Raw genomic sequence first — 17,714 nt, 5'->3', positions numbered from 1 at the left:
ACTTTAGGGGTGAGAGTTTGAGAGATTTTGATGGATTTATAAATTTATAGATTTTGATGGAGTTTAATTAACATGTAGAAATTTCTTGTAAAATCTTGATTCAATTCCTTCATAAATCTCAAATTCCATCAAATTCCTTAACCATTTAAAGACTTTAAAATAAATTCCTAATTAAAAGCACCTGAAATGTTATAAACTTTCTTAAAATCCTTAGATCCTGATTGGATACACGTTAAATTTTAGAGAATCACTTAAAATCTTAATTGGATACCTTTATTAAAATAATTAAAATCCCTCAAAATCCCAGTTGAATACCACCCCTTAAATTTGCTTAGAAAATGTCCACCTTTAAAGAACTGTTGAGGCTGAAACAAGAAAATTTTCAGTTAAAATGTCAAGTGCTTCATCCCTCGGAGGGTTAAGATATGCTTTCATCCTCGTACAAAAAAAAAGGGAATTTAAGTTGAGAACAATATGATTTTTAATATCGACACTAAGGGAGAGGGGTGGGCTAAACCTCTTCCTTTACAAGTGAATAGAAATATCACTATATCGTAATAATAAGTGTCAACAGTATAATGTTTAGTAATTGAGAAAATACCAAGAAGCCAATTTTCATTTTAGGTTAAGGTGTATAGGCTTCATTTAGGGGAATATCTCAATGAAATATTAGCACTAGGCCGTCCGTTTCGGCCATCGCCGCTTCGGCAATGCCGTCTCTGATTATGGCTCGCGGGCCTAAAATACAGACTGTTCCAGAATTGCCCCTGATCGTTAACGACTCCATTGAGGGGTTTGAGAAGACCTCGGCGGCTCTGAAGGTGTTGAAGGAGATCCGGGCCTACGCTGATGCCGATCGAAGGCAAGGGACAGCGACTACACTATACTGAGTTTGACAACTTTACAAAGTGGCTCTGGGTAGCCCAGTGATTTACTGTGCATTAAATTTACAAGGCCTTGTTGTCATAGACTATTTTGTGTTAGTGTTTACCTTGTGTCTTTTGTTATCTTGAGAGTCAAAGAATGAGACGTGGGAGGAAAAGTGGTGTATTAACAGAGTGCGTTTTCCCTCCCGATCTTCAGCTGTGTCGTATGGCATTTCGCATGATTGCTGCGGTGACATCAGCTTGTCGGATAACGTGTTCATCGACATTTAGGGGCAGAGAAATTCCTGGATATGGTTGCTTTCATGGCAGATGCGCTTCGGAAGGAACCCTGTATGAGCCTTCTGATGGGTTTGGATGATAAGAGGTGGCCATCTGTGCCCTAATATGGGACCCCAAAATTAGCCTTCGAAGTTGATGGACCGGGGTCGTACCACTTTGTGTAAATAAAATAGATTTGCCTCATAACAAGCCTTGTTTTTATTTATGGCTCAAATAGTGTTCTTAAAGAGAAAGTTGATCGGTGAAATAAGGCTTATTTTCAGAGAACCAAATTTCCTTTGCTTTTTTTTTTTTTTCGGTAACTCTTGTTTCCTCCCTTCGTTAATTTGTTTGGTTATTAAACTAAATAAAAAGACATTTATTAGAAACAAAATGAGACACTATATAGCATGATATTCAAAGAAGCATCATATTCCAACAACTCGAACGTCATAAATGGTAATTACTATTAAAGTCCCACATCGGTGGGGTGAAAAGAAACCAAGGGGTTTAAATAGTATTACTCCACTCTAACTGTTACCGAGGTCTTTTGTGGTAAAACCTCACACCTAACGGATTGGGCAAGTGGTAAAGGTGGGGACAATATCGGTGTTGTTAGAGTGGGGCAGGTCCGGCAATCCAAAAATTTCAACATAGTATCAGAGCCCATGGTGCGGGCCTGTGCAAGCCAATGAGCTTGTCACCCATAAGGAAATAAGTCTGAACTCTTAATATAGAGACGACCGTTGACTTCCATTGAAAACAAGTGAGCCCAACGAACAAGTGAGCCCAACGGGAGCCGAGAGCCGACCTCTAAATGAGGTTACACATGAGGGGGAGTGTTAAAGTCCCACATCTACAGGGGGTGGTGAAAAGAAACCAAGGGGTTTAAATAGCATTACCCCACTATAACTAATACCGAGGCCTTTTGTGGTAAAACCTCACACTTGACGGATTAGGCAGGTGGTAAAGGTGTGCCTTTTGTGGTAAAACCTCACACTTGACGGATTAGACAGGTGGTCCTCACACTTGACGGATTAGACAGGTGGTAAAGACAGTATCGATGTTGTTAGAGTGAGGCAGGCCCAGCGATCCAAAAATTTCAACAATTACAATATACAATGAATATCTAAACACATGAAACCAATATACACGCACATAAAGACGATATCTACACCGCTGCATATGTAGTTCACCACCCATTAAGCAAATGAAGGGGCGCCTGCAGATTATTTCATCTTATTCCTACTACTATCTTTTTCCCCAATCATCTCTTTGAGATGCAATTATCTCTCCTTAACTGATCCAAAATTAAGAAGTCTTTGCAGAACAAGCAGGTGGAATAACTTTGCCAGTCACAGTAGGGTTCACATTAGAACATACCGATGTACAGGTGCCATTTTTCCCATTGCATGTCAAATTAATGTCACTAATTTCCACATTCTGGCATGGAATGCCTTTGCTGCAAGCAAGCTTGACAGCAACAGGATCAGCAGAGGTGCCCCTAATGTTCTTGAAGCTCACATTGCTGATTTTAACCCGTGACGGCATTTTCGCTTGGCATTGGCCATTCGGGCAGTATTCTTGGTCTATAAGGACCGGGGAAGTAGTCACGTTTTCCATAATTATGTCCTCGAAATGCAAATCCGAGGCCACACCATTAGGTGAAGCAGGCCATGTCTTAACCCTAACACCATTGGAAGTGTTTTTTATGGTGCAATTTCTCACTGTGACCCCTCTTACAGGTTGCTCATCGTGGTACCTGCCTAGGCTACCAATGCTAATGCCGTGGCCTGGCCCGCACGTCACCTTCTCGATGTTAATTTGCTGGCTTCCATCACCAATGGAGACACAATCATCACCAGTTTGAATTTCTGCGCTGGTGATGTTGATGTTCGTTGACCTACCAATGTGGATTCCGTCGGTGTTTAGGCTTTCGCCAGGGGCGCTGATGGTCACATGTTGAAGAGTCACGTTTTTGCAGTTCAAGATATTCATGTGGAACAACTTGCTGTTCGTAGATGTTATGTCTTGAATGTGTGCATTTGTAAGCCCAGTTAATCTTAAACTCTGCGTTCAAGGAAAAAGGTGTGTTAGCAATTGTGTTAATTTTGGGTGTCTAAATAGCATTACTCATTGAGAAAATGTGGAGATAAAATTAAAAAACGTACAATAGGAAGCGAGTTGCATTTGCCAGTTTTGGCACAATCATTTTTGGACCAAGCAATTGAACCTTGCCCATCAAAAGTGCCACCTCCTGAGACTGATAACCCATCAATGTTTTGGAAAATAACCCACCCATCTTGTGACTTGAGCTTTTCGGGTTCTGCCGGAGCCTGTAGGGTTCCTTCAACCCGAAGGCTAACCGGTGCTTTGCAGGGTCCTTGAAACTTCACTGGACCAACCATGTAGTTTCCCTTCGCTATCACAACCGTGCTTGGCGTAGCAGATGTGCAGGCTTCTTTCCAAGCACTATTAATAGCCTAAAATCATAATCGAAACATCACTAATGTGCTAAAAAGTCCAGTTCATATTCATAGTCTGATAACATATATAATAAATGTTCTAGATATGTGACAAGAAACGCAAACGGAACCAAAACGCGCAGAAAATTGTACCTGGCTGTCATCTGTCTTTCCATCAGCCTTGGCTCCAAACTTCTTGATATCAATATCTGCAGCTTTGGCTTTTATGAAGAGTGCTACCAGGAACAAAAAGAATGTAGCTCCAAGAACAAACTTCGAACCCATGTCAGACTTCTTCTGTGTTACAAATTTTTAGCTTCTGATAACTTGATTAGTACTCGAATTAATTAAGATTGATTTGATTAGTTAATCTCAAGGGGTTCGATTTTTATAGTGTAGTAAAGGGAGCTGAAAACCACAAAATCCTGACCTAATTTTTATGTGGACTAATCTCTGACGTCCTCATGTTTTTGTGATGATTATTTTAACTCAATTTTAGGTGTCATGGTTCCTTAATTTACCTGCTAACAAGCTTTTATACCTCTAAACCATTCACATGTCAAAAAATGCATGTCTTACTTTTTATGACAATTTACGTGTGTGGAAGAGCTTATGGCCTCTAATCTAAGATAAACCTTATTAACTAATTCATTTATCGCATTCAGTACACATTAATTAGGAAGTTTTATATTAAGATGTAAAATTCAAAAATGACATTCTTATCATATTTTTCATATCGTATTTGCACATCTTCTTAATATAGATTAGACTTATATGTGCTGGTAGGTCTATCTCTATTAAAAAGATGACACTAATATGATATGAAAAATGTAGTAGTGTAGCTTACTCGAAAAAATTCGATGTTTTAAGTGGTCACCTTGGTGCTATAGGGTTTGGACATCTGAAAATAATGTTGGAAATACACATCACCAATGATAAGGTTGGAGAGAGTTGTAAAACTGGACTTCGCCAAGTTGGCTACAATGGTGTGCCCCCCCCCCCCCCCCCCCCCCCCCTCCTCTCTATGATAGATAGGGTAGCCAAGTGGCTTTTTGTAAATGTGACAGGTGTCTAGATCTTAGTGGTTGGATTATAATGCCCAGCTTTGGGTTGCTAATAGCTGTCATTAGTTGCTGTTTGGTTAGCAGTTAATTAGAGTCGATCTTCTCTGCTGGTTAATCAAAGCCACACAATTTCAAATGCAAGGCAGGTAAACTGTCAATGAACTTCTGGCTGACATTAGTGCCTTCCGTCTATGAATATATACAAATATAAGTGGCAAATGCAGCCTGTAACGAATTTTGCGTCGATACCGACTTTAAACTATCTCAGATTCAACCTCTACTGTGATGGACCAATCTTGGCACTGACTAAACAATAAATTGGTACAATGCTGCTTTGGTAAAGTACAACTGCAACAAAATTGCTTTTCCGCTATCGAATCTGTTTCATTTTTTGTGTTTCCCAGTGACTAGACATCTTTCCAAATTGACAGGAAGACCACCCTTCGGCTTTAGCCAACTGCAAGCACATCAAATTGACGCTTTGCTTTCAATGGCCGACTTGATTGTACTGACAAAATCATCAATTGGCATGGTGCCAAGATCGCCACCAAACCTGGATCTTACTGTAACAGTGCCAGTTTCAACTTCCTTGGCACCAACAACAGCCATCAATGGAATTTTCTGCATCTCTGAATTTCTAATCAGTTTCGGCAGGCGTTCACCCTGGCAAAGTTCACCACGAATACCATTTGCTTTCAGTTTGTTGGTTACCTCTTTGCAGTAATCAAGCTGTATAAAAATCAAATTTTTGCTTTAGTGCAAAGATAATCATCTCATACTCAATAGTAACTAAACAAAAAGAACATTTATCGAAGGTTGGTTTGCTTGTCTACAGAAATTTGAATGGCTCCTTTGCAGGTTCGCTTGCACATCACACAATGCACAAATTCTGTCATCTTTTCAAAGGATCCATCACTTCTAAAGGGTTGGAGGGTAAACCCTCAAAAAAGATGTCAAATCGAATGAATTACAAGTATACAAGTAATGGTATGAACAATCGCTCATGGGATGGATGAAAAACTAGACCCATTTTATCAATGAAAATTGAAAGGGTAAAGTAATCCAATGTAAGTTGAGCCATGCAAATTTCATGGGGCAACCAAGGCCCAATGCAGGTGTGTTGAGGGTTGTTGAGTTAATTGAAACATTAAACGTGCAACTGCTTTACAAACCTGAGAGTCAGTAACTGGTAAAACATGAGCTTGTACTGGTGAAAGCCATAATGGAAAATCGCCGGCATAATGCTCTATAAGGACCCCAAAAAACCGCTCCAATGACCCAAGAACAGCTCTATGAATCATGATAGGCCGCTTCTTTTCAGAGTTTGAGTCAACATATGTTATGTCAAAACGCTGTGGTAGGTTAAAATCAACCTGTACAATTTGGGAAATACAAAAGAACAAACAATGTAAAAAAATAATAATAAGTGGCTTTAGTCCATCAAACAAATCCATGTAATTCGCTCAATTCAAAAAAGATGCTTAAATCTCCAATGAACATTTTGCAAAGTGATACAGAGATAGACGAAGAGACTACCAATTAAAAAACAAAGCACACATTAGAATTATCCCGTCATGAGTTCAGGATTAACCTGTATAGTTGAGCACTGCCACTTCCTTCCAAGGGCATCCTCAATCTTAAGATCAATCTTTGGACCATAAAAGGCACCACCACCCTCATCAATTTGATAGCTCCAACCTTTATCATCCAAAGCATCTCTAAGGGAAGATGTTGCTTTCACCCATATATCATCATCTCCAACAGCTTTCTCTGGCCTCGTAGAGAGATTGACCTCATATTTGTTGAAGCCGAATTGCAACAAAAGTTCTTCGGTAAGATCTAGGACACCCCTAATTTCATCTTTGATCTGATCTTCTAGACAAAATATGTGGGCATCATCCTGCAAAAGGTCCCGAGGTTAAAAAAAACAAAAAAAAACACTTCATACACCTAGGGTTATAGACTCACAGTTTGCAAATACGAACACCATACCTGAGTAAAACCTCTTACACGAAAAAGACCATGCAAGCTTCCAGATAATTCGTATCTATATACAGTTCCCAACTCAGCAACTCGAATAGGAAATTCATGATATGAGTGAGGCTTCCTTTTGTAAACCAAGATATGATAGGGGCAGTTCATCGGTCGAAGCTGATAAAGTTCATCCTCAACATTCATTTGATCATACATATTCTCCTTGTAGTAATCCAGATGACCACTTATCTGCCAAAGGTTCGCCTTTGCAACATGTGGAGTATACAGCAGATCATAACCACGTTCTATGTGGATCTTTTTCCACAAATCTTCCATTACATGCCTCACAATGGCACCCTTTGGATGCCAGAACACTAAACCCCCACCAGCATCATTCTGTGAAAATTCAACAATGAAAATGTTCAATGCAAGAATCCTCATAATTACAAATAATGGGATTGCTAACTGATAAATCTGCGTAAACAGCAGAAAGAGATTCAGGGCAATTCTGAGTACCTGTATAGAAAACAGGTCAAGAACTTGACCAAGGCGCCTGTGATCTCGACGTTTAGCTTCCTCTTTGAAATGAAGATATGCCTTCAATTGATCTTCACTCTCCCATGCAGTGCCATAGATCCTCTGCAGCATTGGTTTCTTTTCATCTCCTCTCCAGTAGGCACCAGCAATAGACTCAAGTTCAACAGCTTTTCTGTTAATATTTCCAGTTTTTCCAACATGGGGCCCCGCACATAGGTCCCACCATTCATCACCTATGAAGAATTCGGCATACTATGAGGAATAATGACATAAAGACAGTTTCATATGACAGGATGCTAGTTCAAAACACAATCAAATCCCAGTACAAGCATGCATATGTATAAACATATGTATAATTTGGTTAGCTTGACCAAAAGGTTCCTCCCACCTTCAAATTAGTCTCCTTTTCGATCTGCATATCAATAACTCATTTTTATAGAGCACCAACAACATTGTTTTCCCTGAGCACACCCCCACCCTCTCTTTTTCCTTCCTCTAAATTTCCATCTTAAGACTCGACACAAACACTGTACATTTCACTTGTGTAGCTAATAAAAATATAAAATAAATAGCTGAGTTTTATTGATTAGTAAATCATTTACACACAGTTCCTGCACATTAAATCATCACCTTCCATACTATATTGAGCCTGAAAATGGTGAAACCCTTACCAATATGATATATGGTAATGGGATCTTCTTTAATACTTTCCAAAATTTCCAATTTGTAAGGTTCGTTGAGAGCGGTTATTCTTTTGTGAGCTTCATCTCTTGAAACTTCTTCTCTTATGAGTGGTAAGTTTCTACCAATGATGCGATCCTACAAATCACAAAAGAAATGCTCACGAATAATTTTCAATAGTTTCATGGTTCCAAAACTTTGATACAAACATGATAACTTATACAGAAATTCCACTTACCATCTCCTTCTTGATTCTCTTCAACTCTTTGTCCGTCAAAGGCTCCATATCAAAATCATAATAGAACCCATTTTCTATCCACGGACCAATTGTCACTTTTGCATCCGGGAAGAGCTTTTGAACAGCCATGGCCATCACGTGTGCACACTGCAGTCAAACACATATAAATTGTTCATCATCATAACAGCGGAAAAAGCACCATTAATACCAAACTACGAGGAAATTCAGAAAAAAATGAACATAGTTCGACCTCAACACTTTATCAAAATACAGAAACCCATGTATCTTCTCACATTCCCAAAAACAGGATTGAAAAATCTTCCAGCTTATCTACTGCTGCACACCCATTTTTCCAGGTCCTATTCGACAAAATTTCAAATTACCGAAAAGTTATGTTCTCATTTTCTTCTACCTCACTTCCTCATTCTTCACAACAGAATCAGGTGACGATTAGTAACATAGAATTGAAAATAGTTGAACAAAAGCATCAAACTTTCAAAAACAGAAAGCTCCGAAGAACCTAAAAATTCCAAATTTTCGCCACGAAAGCACCTCCTACTTCAATTTAACATAACACATCACAAATCCAATCAAAAGCAATGAAATTTCAATAAATACCGTGTGTCGAATCCTGAGGAGGCTCTCGGAGGACTCGTTGGTTGGAAGCGCGACTTTCTCAGGCTTATCAGTTACCTCCATCTGGGCATCCTTCAATTTGTCGTCTTGGGTCGAGACCTGAGCATCCGTGGCCATCGCCGAGGAGGTGGAGACTCCATTTCTGCCGCCGTTGAGGGACAGAGCCCTGAACTCGGAGCTCAGTGGCGAAGCGCAGTGTTTAACTGGGGAAAGGAAAGAAGAGGTCTTTAGGAGAGGGATTGAGAGGAAGGAAGAAGAAGAAGTGGCCATTGCCATTCTCTGAAGAATTAACATCTGGGTTGTGTTTGGATTTCAGAATTATGATTGGGTTCGTGTGCAACGGTGGAGGGTGAGTGAGAGTGACTTCGTTTGTGGTGAAGGCTTGGCTTTCGGTTTTTTGTTCCTCGGACGCCTTATAACATTTTGAAAGGACATGTCAAAAATCAAAATTTTATGTGATAGCTGATATGGTAAATTAAATATAAGTGCTAAATTTTATTTTTTTTAATAAGAAATGTTATTGGCATTTTAAAAATCTCATTCTACACCCTTGTATTTTTCTTTCTAAATATAGAAAGTTTGGAGTGAACAATGAGAATTTTGGAGTGTCAATAACAATTTCATTTTCAATAGATGTGTCAAATATTTATTTTATTATTTTATTAGACTTAGAGTTACATTAACTTTTAAAAAAATAATCAAAATTAGTTTTAGTTTATATTCTATTAGTTGTTAATGCGATCCATGCATTCAAAAAATTAAATTAAATATATTTGACTTTTTTTTTTATTTGCTGTCAAAAAAGACAGCTGAAAATTAAGGAATCAAATGACTACACGCCTGATATTGATTTTTATAGGACTATAAACGAGTCTAGTTAAACTGAATATTGCAATTTTCAAGTTTGACTTGTTAATTTTTTTTTTTTTTCAAGCTCAGGTTAGTTTGTTTTACTTGCAATTGTTACAGGAGCCTAACTCGAGTGAGCTTAAAAAGTTCAAGCTCGGACCGAACTGAGCTATTTCGAACTATTAACTTGACATTACTAATAGAAAATATAAAACATAAACCATGTAAAACAACATTTTCAAACATACTAGATTAAGATATTCGCATAAACATCTCTTTCATTTTTGAGTCTTTAGGGTTGGAAGCCCATGGAAGGCTTGTCACCACATTTATATTATCTTTAGAAACAAAAGAAGACAGTGGAGACATAATATCAATCTCCGTAATAAAAAAATGGCCAAATTGAAAATGGTCCTTTGTAGCGGATGCCATCATCTCATGTGGACATGTGTTAAACAACTTCTAATCCAATTAAACTCCTTAAATGGAATCTAGTTTGAGTTGTCTTGTGACTACTCACAAGCTTTATGAGCCAAACGTACCAATAATCTAGTTTAGCTTGTTTCTTATCTAGTCGAACATAAACTTGACTTGCTTCTTACATGAGTGAGCATCGACAAGCCAAACACGAATCGAACCCAATGCAAACTCAAGTCATGCCGATTTACAACCCTAGGGTTCGACTTGAACCATCTCCAAGTTGGACTAGATTTGTAGACCAATTCAGGCAAATAAGTAAGTCTAACTAGAGTTTGGAGACCAATTCATGACAGTTAGGGTTTGTCCAAAGAAAAGACGATATATTGTCGCACTTTATGTTATGTACTATCTTATGTCTCCAACGACATAGAGAACTTAACACAAATCCTAAAACGACAACATTATGGAAAAATGTTTTTAAGTTGATAATCCTACATTCTTAATCATTGTTTAACTTGTACATTTTAAGCTAAAAACGTACCGATACAACGAAAAAAACAAATGTTCCTCTATTTTTATCTTCTTATCCTTTTCGCTTTGCATTCTAAGCCCTGTATTTACCATTTTCTGGTTGCAGTAGTTGTAAATCCAATCCATATCTAGTTTTGCCTCTAGATTCCACGTGTCGCGAGTTGATTAGCCAGTGGATCCCCTTTGTCAACGGTTCCTATATTTGTAGACTCCAACAACTCTTTCTCAACCCAAAAAAAAAAAAAAAAAAAAAAACAGTTATGAATTGCAGATTCTAAAATTTCCTAATCTCTTCTCTCTCTTCCTGCCTTCCTCTTAAACCCTAACATTCTCAAGTCCAATTCTAAATGCAAAGTAAGAAACGTAGGAGGAGTTTTTAATGAAAATCTCTTATGATGGCAAAAAAGTTGAATATGAAAGCTCTTTTCAAGCCAAAGGCAAGAATGCCGATAGAGCTTGTAAAGCACATGCGTGAGCTTTTTATTTTTATTGATCAGAACACCGATGCGCATGAGCAAAAGAGAAAGGAAAAGGTTTGAGTTTTACTTCACATTCATGTTGTATAATTGTTTGATTGGGTTTTCATTTTGGGTTTTGAAAAATTGAATTCTACGATACATTGTGTCTATAGGGTGAGTACGGTTTTGAAATGAATGAAATTGTAATTTGGTTTGAATTGTACTGATATTTTTTTTTTTTTTTTTTGAAATTTGTTATAGATGGAAGAATTGACAAAAGCAATATTGGAGATAAGAACTGTCGTATATGGAGATGATGATTCAGAACCAAATAAAGATTCTTGTGCACAACTTACTGGAGAGTTTTTTAGGGAAGACACTTTCAGGCTCCTCATTGTTTGTCTTTCAAAGCTCAACTTGGGGGTAAGCGATAAGAAATTAAAGCATGTTAGCTTAATTATTTAATTACCAGATATATATATTGTTAATTAAACGACTTTGTGTGCCCTATTGCATTATTTAAAGATGTCACATTTGTGTTAATATTTGATTTGGATACATGTGATGCAGGATCGTCAAAACGCCACTCATGTCATTGCAAATTTGCAAAGGCAAAAGGTTCAGTTGCGTATAATCGCATTAGAGTATTTGGAGAATAATATTGATATTATGGATATTCTGATAAAAGGGTAAGAACGCACATGTACTAGTAATGAAGTTCATAAAATGTAAATAGCCAATATTGGAATTAAAATATTAATGAACGGTTTGGTTTGATTTGGTTTAGGTATGAACACAGTAGTGATATTGCTTTATCTTATGGTGCAATTACAAGGGAATGCATTCGTCATCAGAATATTGCAAGGTGATTAACCTTTTGTTTCGTCGTTATAGTCTTAGAATTTAATTTCTTTTTAAATGAGCTTGGATATCATATCATAGTATAAATCATTTATTGGTTAATGTCATAGATATGTGCTAGAATCAGACTACATGAAGGAGTTTTTTTATTACATTCAAACTCCAAATTTCGACATAACATCAGATGCTGCAGCTACTTTCAAGGTTCGATCAATTTCAAACACCTATCGAATTTTAATGAATGGTCATTGTTATGCTTAAAATTCCTTTCACTAGCTTGATCATTAACTCATCGTCATACTTTGAACAGGAGCTTATGACTAGGCACAAATCAACTGTTGCTGAATTCCTTTCTAAGAACTATGAGTGGGTAAGATTCATATAATCTTCATGAAATTTTTTGGTTATTTCAAGCTATTGGTTCTTCATTTTTTTACTTTTTACATTTTCTATGTTCAGTAGAATGATCTTTATTAATATATGAATTATTAATTATCTTCTGTTGTGAATTTGGATCCAGTTTTTCCATGAGTACAATTCACAGTTGTTGGAGTCTCCCAATTATATCACCAAACGCAAGGCTATCAAGGTAAAAAAATTTACAAATAATTTTTTAGCCGACTTTCTTGGATAAACCATTCAATTTGTTCCTCTATGTTATTTTTGTCTTGAGAACCAATTTATGTGTTCATATGCATATCGTAATTTTATTTCAGTTGTTAGGAGATATGTTACTGGATCGTACAAATTCCGATGTGATGGCTCGATACGTGTGCTCTCTGCATAACATGATCATCCTAATGAACCTTCTCAGGGTATCGAATCTCTCTCTTTAGAATTTTGCATGGATCTATACATCACTTATTTAATTCATTTATGTGTTTTTTTATGTTTGCAGGATCCAAAGAAGACATTCAAGTTGGAAACCTTTCAGGTCTTCAAGGTTTGTTCAGAACATCAACTTTTAACCTCTTAGTATTATATATTTAAAGTGTAATTAATTTCTTGTTTTTGTTAATGACAGCTCTTTGTAGCAAACCAAAATAAGCCTCCTGAGATTGTTAATGTACTTGTCAAAAATCGAACCAAGCTTATTCGTTTCTTTAACGACTTCACCATTGAGAAAGGTAGGGTTTCTTTGTTTCGATTTAAAATCTACTCCTTGCTGTTCATCTCTTTTTTGAACTCATTTTTTTAATAAAAATCAAACTACAATTTTCTGCAGAGGATGAGCAGTTTGAAGCAAACAAAGCTCAAGTTATTAATGAGATTTCTGTTCTTAAACTCAAACGGAGCAATCGCAAGATGTCATCGGTCTTCAGCTTTAGAACCAATTGTGCGATTCAATGTTAAAATTGTACAGTTGAGCTATGGGCCTCGTTTCAGAACTCGATTTGAAAAGAGAAGTTGAATTACTCTACCACTGATCGATTAAAGTTTTGTTCTCATATATCACCTACAGCTTAACTCCGTCTATTGTTCTATGCGCTTGACCCTTTTTTAAGCATATTTTGGCGTGCGTCAAAATATCTTTACGGCTTTTTTTTAAAGGTCACGAGCATTCAGTTTTCAAGACGAAAATATCTAGAAGGTTGAGGTGGTGATGTGATTCAAATTTTTTTTCACGTAGAAAACTGCAAATAGGACCTATAATTTCATATTGTATTATATTCAATAGCCAAGTGTAAACAGAAGATGTATCACAATATCTTCTTTAAAATTCTAATAAAAGTATATTTGTTTTCAATTTTGCATGAGAATTTTCATGAGCTGCATTCATTCCCTTTTTACTCTTTCTTCCTTAAATATGTTGCATTCATTCCCTTTTTACTCTTTCTTCCTTAATTATGTTAGACTATTGGTTTCTATATGATGTTGAAAACGAAGGCTTTCTGTTTTGGCTCAAAAAACCAAAATTTAGGTTTGGAAGTTTCATATTTTTTGTTATGTTGGGAAGGTGTTCGTATGTTTGATATTTGTATGATATAAAGACTTAAATTTTTGTTTTTGTTATTCTTTTAATCAAGTGTAGGCCTACACAAACATAATTATAAGCTCATTTAGTAACAAAATTAATGAGACATAAACTATAATGCCACATCCTTGTTCAAAATCAGTTATACAAACAGTCTAACTCAGTTTATCTAAACTACCTATTAATGAAATTTTCTTTGTCAATCAAAATAGGGTGAAGCATGTGTTTCAATATCCTAGTGGATGGTGTGTTGCGTTTTCAACCATGCGTCCTAAGTTCGAAACTCCCCCTCCTCTAAATTATTGTTTTAGTTTCAAATCCTTCCCCCTATCCTTACTAATAATGAATTTAAAAAAATAAATAAAAAAACTAAAATAGGGTGAAGAGACCAAATTAATTCTGTTAACAAAACTAAAGAAAAATAACCAAAATAAAAGTTATGGGCAATATAGTAAATTAAATATAAAATAATTTTATTGTTTTAGTTCAAAGCCTCACAACTAAGTAACCACATATTGGTTGACCCCCTTTTCTCTTCCACGGTTTTCCCCGAAATAAAATAAATTTTAATGACAAAATAGTTATTCAGAAATTGTCGATAAAGATAAGAACAACCTCTTTAGCGACGAAAAATTGTTTGAAGTCGTCATCAAAAAGCTTTACCAACTATTTTATATTTTCTCTCTTTGTAAAATTTTATTTTACAAAATTTTAATAAGCACATGCATAGGTTTACAATTGCTAGTTTGAAATTACTTAATGTCCAGAATACATTGTCATCCCAAAAACAATAGACATTGACAAAAGGTCTAAAGTTTCAAAGTGATTTCCTTCAAAATTCCACGGTTTAAAGAGTGCAATTGGTAGGAGATTTAGTGTTCAATATGAAATAGCCCTGAATATTTAGATGAAAAATTAACGAAGTTAATGTGAAATAGCATATTAAAATTTTAAGAAGATTAATATGACAATTCGCTTAACATTTTAGTTAGAATGACAAATTAAAAGAGGTTTATAAGTTTATTTAATTTTTTTTTTTAAATTGCCTCCTTTTTATTTAGAGTTCTAATTAGCTCATCAGAGAATTTATCAATAATAGCCAAAATTTAACACTCACTTTCATAACACTTTTTATAAAATCTTTCAAATATAATAGAAAAGTCACATGAATAGACCTAAATGCCCTTAAAATCCAAAACTCATTTACACAGAAAAACCAAAACAATTGATCAATAGATCTCCTTTGCATCTTTGTTTGAGGAACTATAATCCCCTATGATGCACAGATACTTTACTTTGGTTCAATATCCCGTATTCGATACTTTTTAGATATGATACTTGCCGGATACTCGTCGGATAATATCATGGTTAACGGACACACTTTGACTTGACGGATACACGTATTTAAAGGTGGGCATGGTTTGGTTCGGTGCGATTTTGATTGAAACCGAAATGAAACCAAACCGTTTGGTTCGGTGAGGTGAGGTTTCAAACGGTTTTGGTTTGATTTTTAAGAAAAAATGTACAATTTGCAATTTAACATATTAATAAGCATCTTCCAATTTGAACATATAAAATTTAAAGTTTTACGTTTAACAATCATTCCTGCAACATTAAAAAGTTTGATTAGAACAACTACTACTATGCATGTATTGCAACAACATCAATAGGAAAAGGACATAAAACCGAAATGAAACCAAACCATCTGGTTCGGTTTGGTTCGGTGCGGTTTCAAATGGTTTCTGTTTAGTTTTTAAGAAAAAATGTACAATTTGCAATTTAACATGTTAATAAGCATTTTCCAATTTAAACATATAAATTTTGAAGTTTTAAGTTTAACAATCATTCCTGCAACATCAAAAAGTTTGATTAGAACAACTGCTACTACGCATGTATTGCAACAACAGAAATAGGAAAAAGATATTTGTTATGTAAACAATTAGCATGTTGCATGCAGTTGTGAGTTTAAAATATGCTTGTGCAACAAAGGGGTGCCATGTACAAGGTATAACATAAAACAAGTTGAATAACTTTCAATTCATTAAACGTGAGTGAAACTTTCATACTAGAATATGTGATATCATGCTTCAAATGAGTGGACTTCATTACATCATTGTTCAACTCTTGATAACAAGATTAGTCCACCCTTGTACATACATACATATATATATATGTGTGTGTGTGTGTGTGTGTGATGGTATAAAATAACAAAGGTCCTTCAAGTTAGTGAACGAAAGAAAGTGATGAATCATGATATTCTAGTGTGGTTGAGTCCATACTAAGTGTATGGATTCTAACAAACAACCAATTAAAATATGAAATCTAATATGGACATTTAATTAAATGTTTATTAATATTTGCGGTGCGGTTCGGTTTTGGTGCAGTTTTCAAAAGTCAAAACCGAAACCAAATCGTTTCCTACGTTACGGTTAGGTTTCAAAACCGTAAAACCAAACCGTTCGATGCGGTTCGAGTTGGTTCATGTTTCGGTTTCAGTTTTCAGTTCCAAGTGCCCACCACTACACGTATCCACATTTGGGATACAAGTATCATGCTTTTAGAATACTTGTACACTTTCAAATAAGAAATTAAAAAGAAAAAATAAATAAGAGACGGAGCTTTATTTGAAATCAGTGAACATGAATTATGAAGAGCCAACCTCTAATTGAAACTATGAATACAACTGTCACCCTTCTTTTATATATGCCAAGGGAATTAGATTTCCAACTTTTCTTCTCTAACAAATCAAATGAACTTGAATTTGGATGATCTCGTGTTATCAAAATATGTTCTAAATTATATATTTTTATCTTTGTTTATTATTATATAATTTTAATTGATGTATCTATCGCATATGGTATCCTACTTTTTAGAGAATTTTATTGTCGTATCCGTGTCTGTGTTTCACAGATGATCCCCAAATTTCAACCTCTTTTTTATGTTGTTGGGCAATTTGGGGAGCTAGGAACTCAAGGTTTTCAAATGAAAAGATGGAAGCCCCGAACATCCTTATGTTTCGTACCATCTCCCTTTGGTGTGATTTTATCCACAGCAACTCAAACTCCTTTAAGCTTAGACCCTTTACTCTTCTTTTTCGTCTCTGCTTTGGACTCTAAATTCTCATTGGCATCAAAATTTCCTTCGGTACTAATACTACAAGTCCTAACATTTTTGCTTGCGTAGTTTCTTGTACTCCTCTTAAATCTTTCTTTCTTCTCTTCTTGGTGACATGGAGTTTATCAATTTCATCCGAGGACTTCTTTTTGTTTCCAATTTACAGTTGGTTTGACATCACGAAATGTGCCTCTTATTTTCTCTTAATTCTGATCTAATAGGGTGTTGTCTCTTATGTTTAATTGGTTTTAATTAGGCATTATAGCCAAAATGGTCTATGAGAATTGCATAACACATCACTTTGGTCCCCGAGATTGAAAATCTATAGAAATGGACCCTGAGATTGTCCACTATCCATTATTTTGGTCATTCCGTTAAAAACTCCGTTAAGTGTTCCAGAGCTCTTGGCTGGAAGTTTGGGCAATTTTCAAAGCTTCGTAACTCAATCGTTTCTTAACCAAATTCGACCCATAATATATCAAAATAAAGATAGGAAAGTGTAGAATAAGATTAAACCTATTTAGAAGCCCAATGGTTGCCGAAGATGGCCGGAAAATAGTCTGAAAGGTGACTGGTCCACAGGAAAATTGGAAGCTGGGTAAACTTTAAACGTTCATAACTTCTTCAATACTCAACGAAATCGAGTGATTCGAAAATGAAAATCATACTTCTCAATGAGACAAAGAGAATGGTTCCTTTCTCAACAGCTAATTCGTCGTGGTTTGGCCGAAAACAGCTCGAAAGTGGCTAACTCGAGACCAAGACA

General features: G+C 35.9%; 3 protein-coding genes across 3 annotated transcripts; 1 reads left to right on the top strand and 2 right to left on the bottom strand.

The window, feature by feature from the left end:
• Positions 1–2,198: 2,198 nt before the first annotated feature.
• On the bottom strand, positions 2,199–3,941 carry LOC137749167 (exopolygalacturonase clone GBGA483-like). Its single transcript, XM_068489279.1, has 3 exons — positions 3,764–3,941; positions 3,317–3,628; positions 2,199–3,215 (listed from the first exon to the last, which is right to left on the bottom strand). Exons 1-3 carry the CDS (start codon positions 3,893–3,895, stop codon positions 2,457–2,459), a joined length of 1,203 nt encoding a protein of 400 aa, XP_068345380.1. The 5' UTR covers positions 3,896–3,941; the 3' UTR covers positions 2,199–2,456.
• An 880-nt stretch (positions 3,942–4,821) lies between these two features.
• Positions 4,822–9,108, bottom strand: LOC137749165 (threonine--tRNA ligase, chloroplastic/mitochondrial 2-like). Its single transcript, XM_068489277.1, has 8 exons — positions 8,723–9,108; positions 8,105–8,251; positions 7,857–8,004; positions 7,165–7,418; positions 6,667–7,044; positions 6,266–6,574; positions 5,847–6,047; positions 4,822–5,403 (listed from the first exon to the last, which is right to left on the bottom strand). Exons 1-8 carry the CDS (start codon positions 9,032–9,034, stop codon positions 5,143–5,145), a joined length of 2,010 nt encoding a protein of 669 aa, XP_068345378.1. The 5' UTR covers positions 9,035–9,108; the 3' UTR covers positions 4,822–5,142.
• Positions 9,109–10,824: 1,716 nt separating this feature from the next.
• Positions 10,825–13,212, top strand: LOC137709148 (putative MO25-like protein At5g47540). Its single transcript, XM_068448269.1, has 11 exons — positions 10,825–11,073; positions 11,260–11,421; positions 11,569–11,687; positions 11,786–11,863; positions 11,970–12,063; positions 12,170–12,229; positions 12,380–12,448; positions 12,576–12,674; positions 12,758–12,802; positions 12,884–12,986; positions 13,085–13,212. Exons 1-11 carry the CDS (start codon positions 10,933–10,935, stop codon positions 13,210–13,212), a joined length of 1,098 nt encoding a protein of 365 aa, XP_068304370.1. The 5' UTR covers positions 10,825–10,932.
• The last annotated feature ends 4,502 nt before the right edge of the window (positions 13,213–17,714 follow it).

The sequence above is a fragment of the Pyrus communis genome, chromosome 11 (assembly GCF_963583255.1).
Source record: "Pyrus communis chromosome 11, drPyrComm1.1, whole genome shotgun sequence".
Taxonomy (NCBI): domain Eukaryota; kingdom Viridiplantae; phylum Streptophyta; class Magnoliopsida; order Rosales; family Rosaceae; genus Pyrus; species Pyrus communis.
This window is presented reverse-complemented; position numbering and strand designations above follow the sequence as displayed.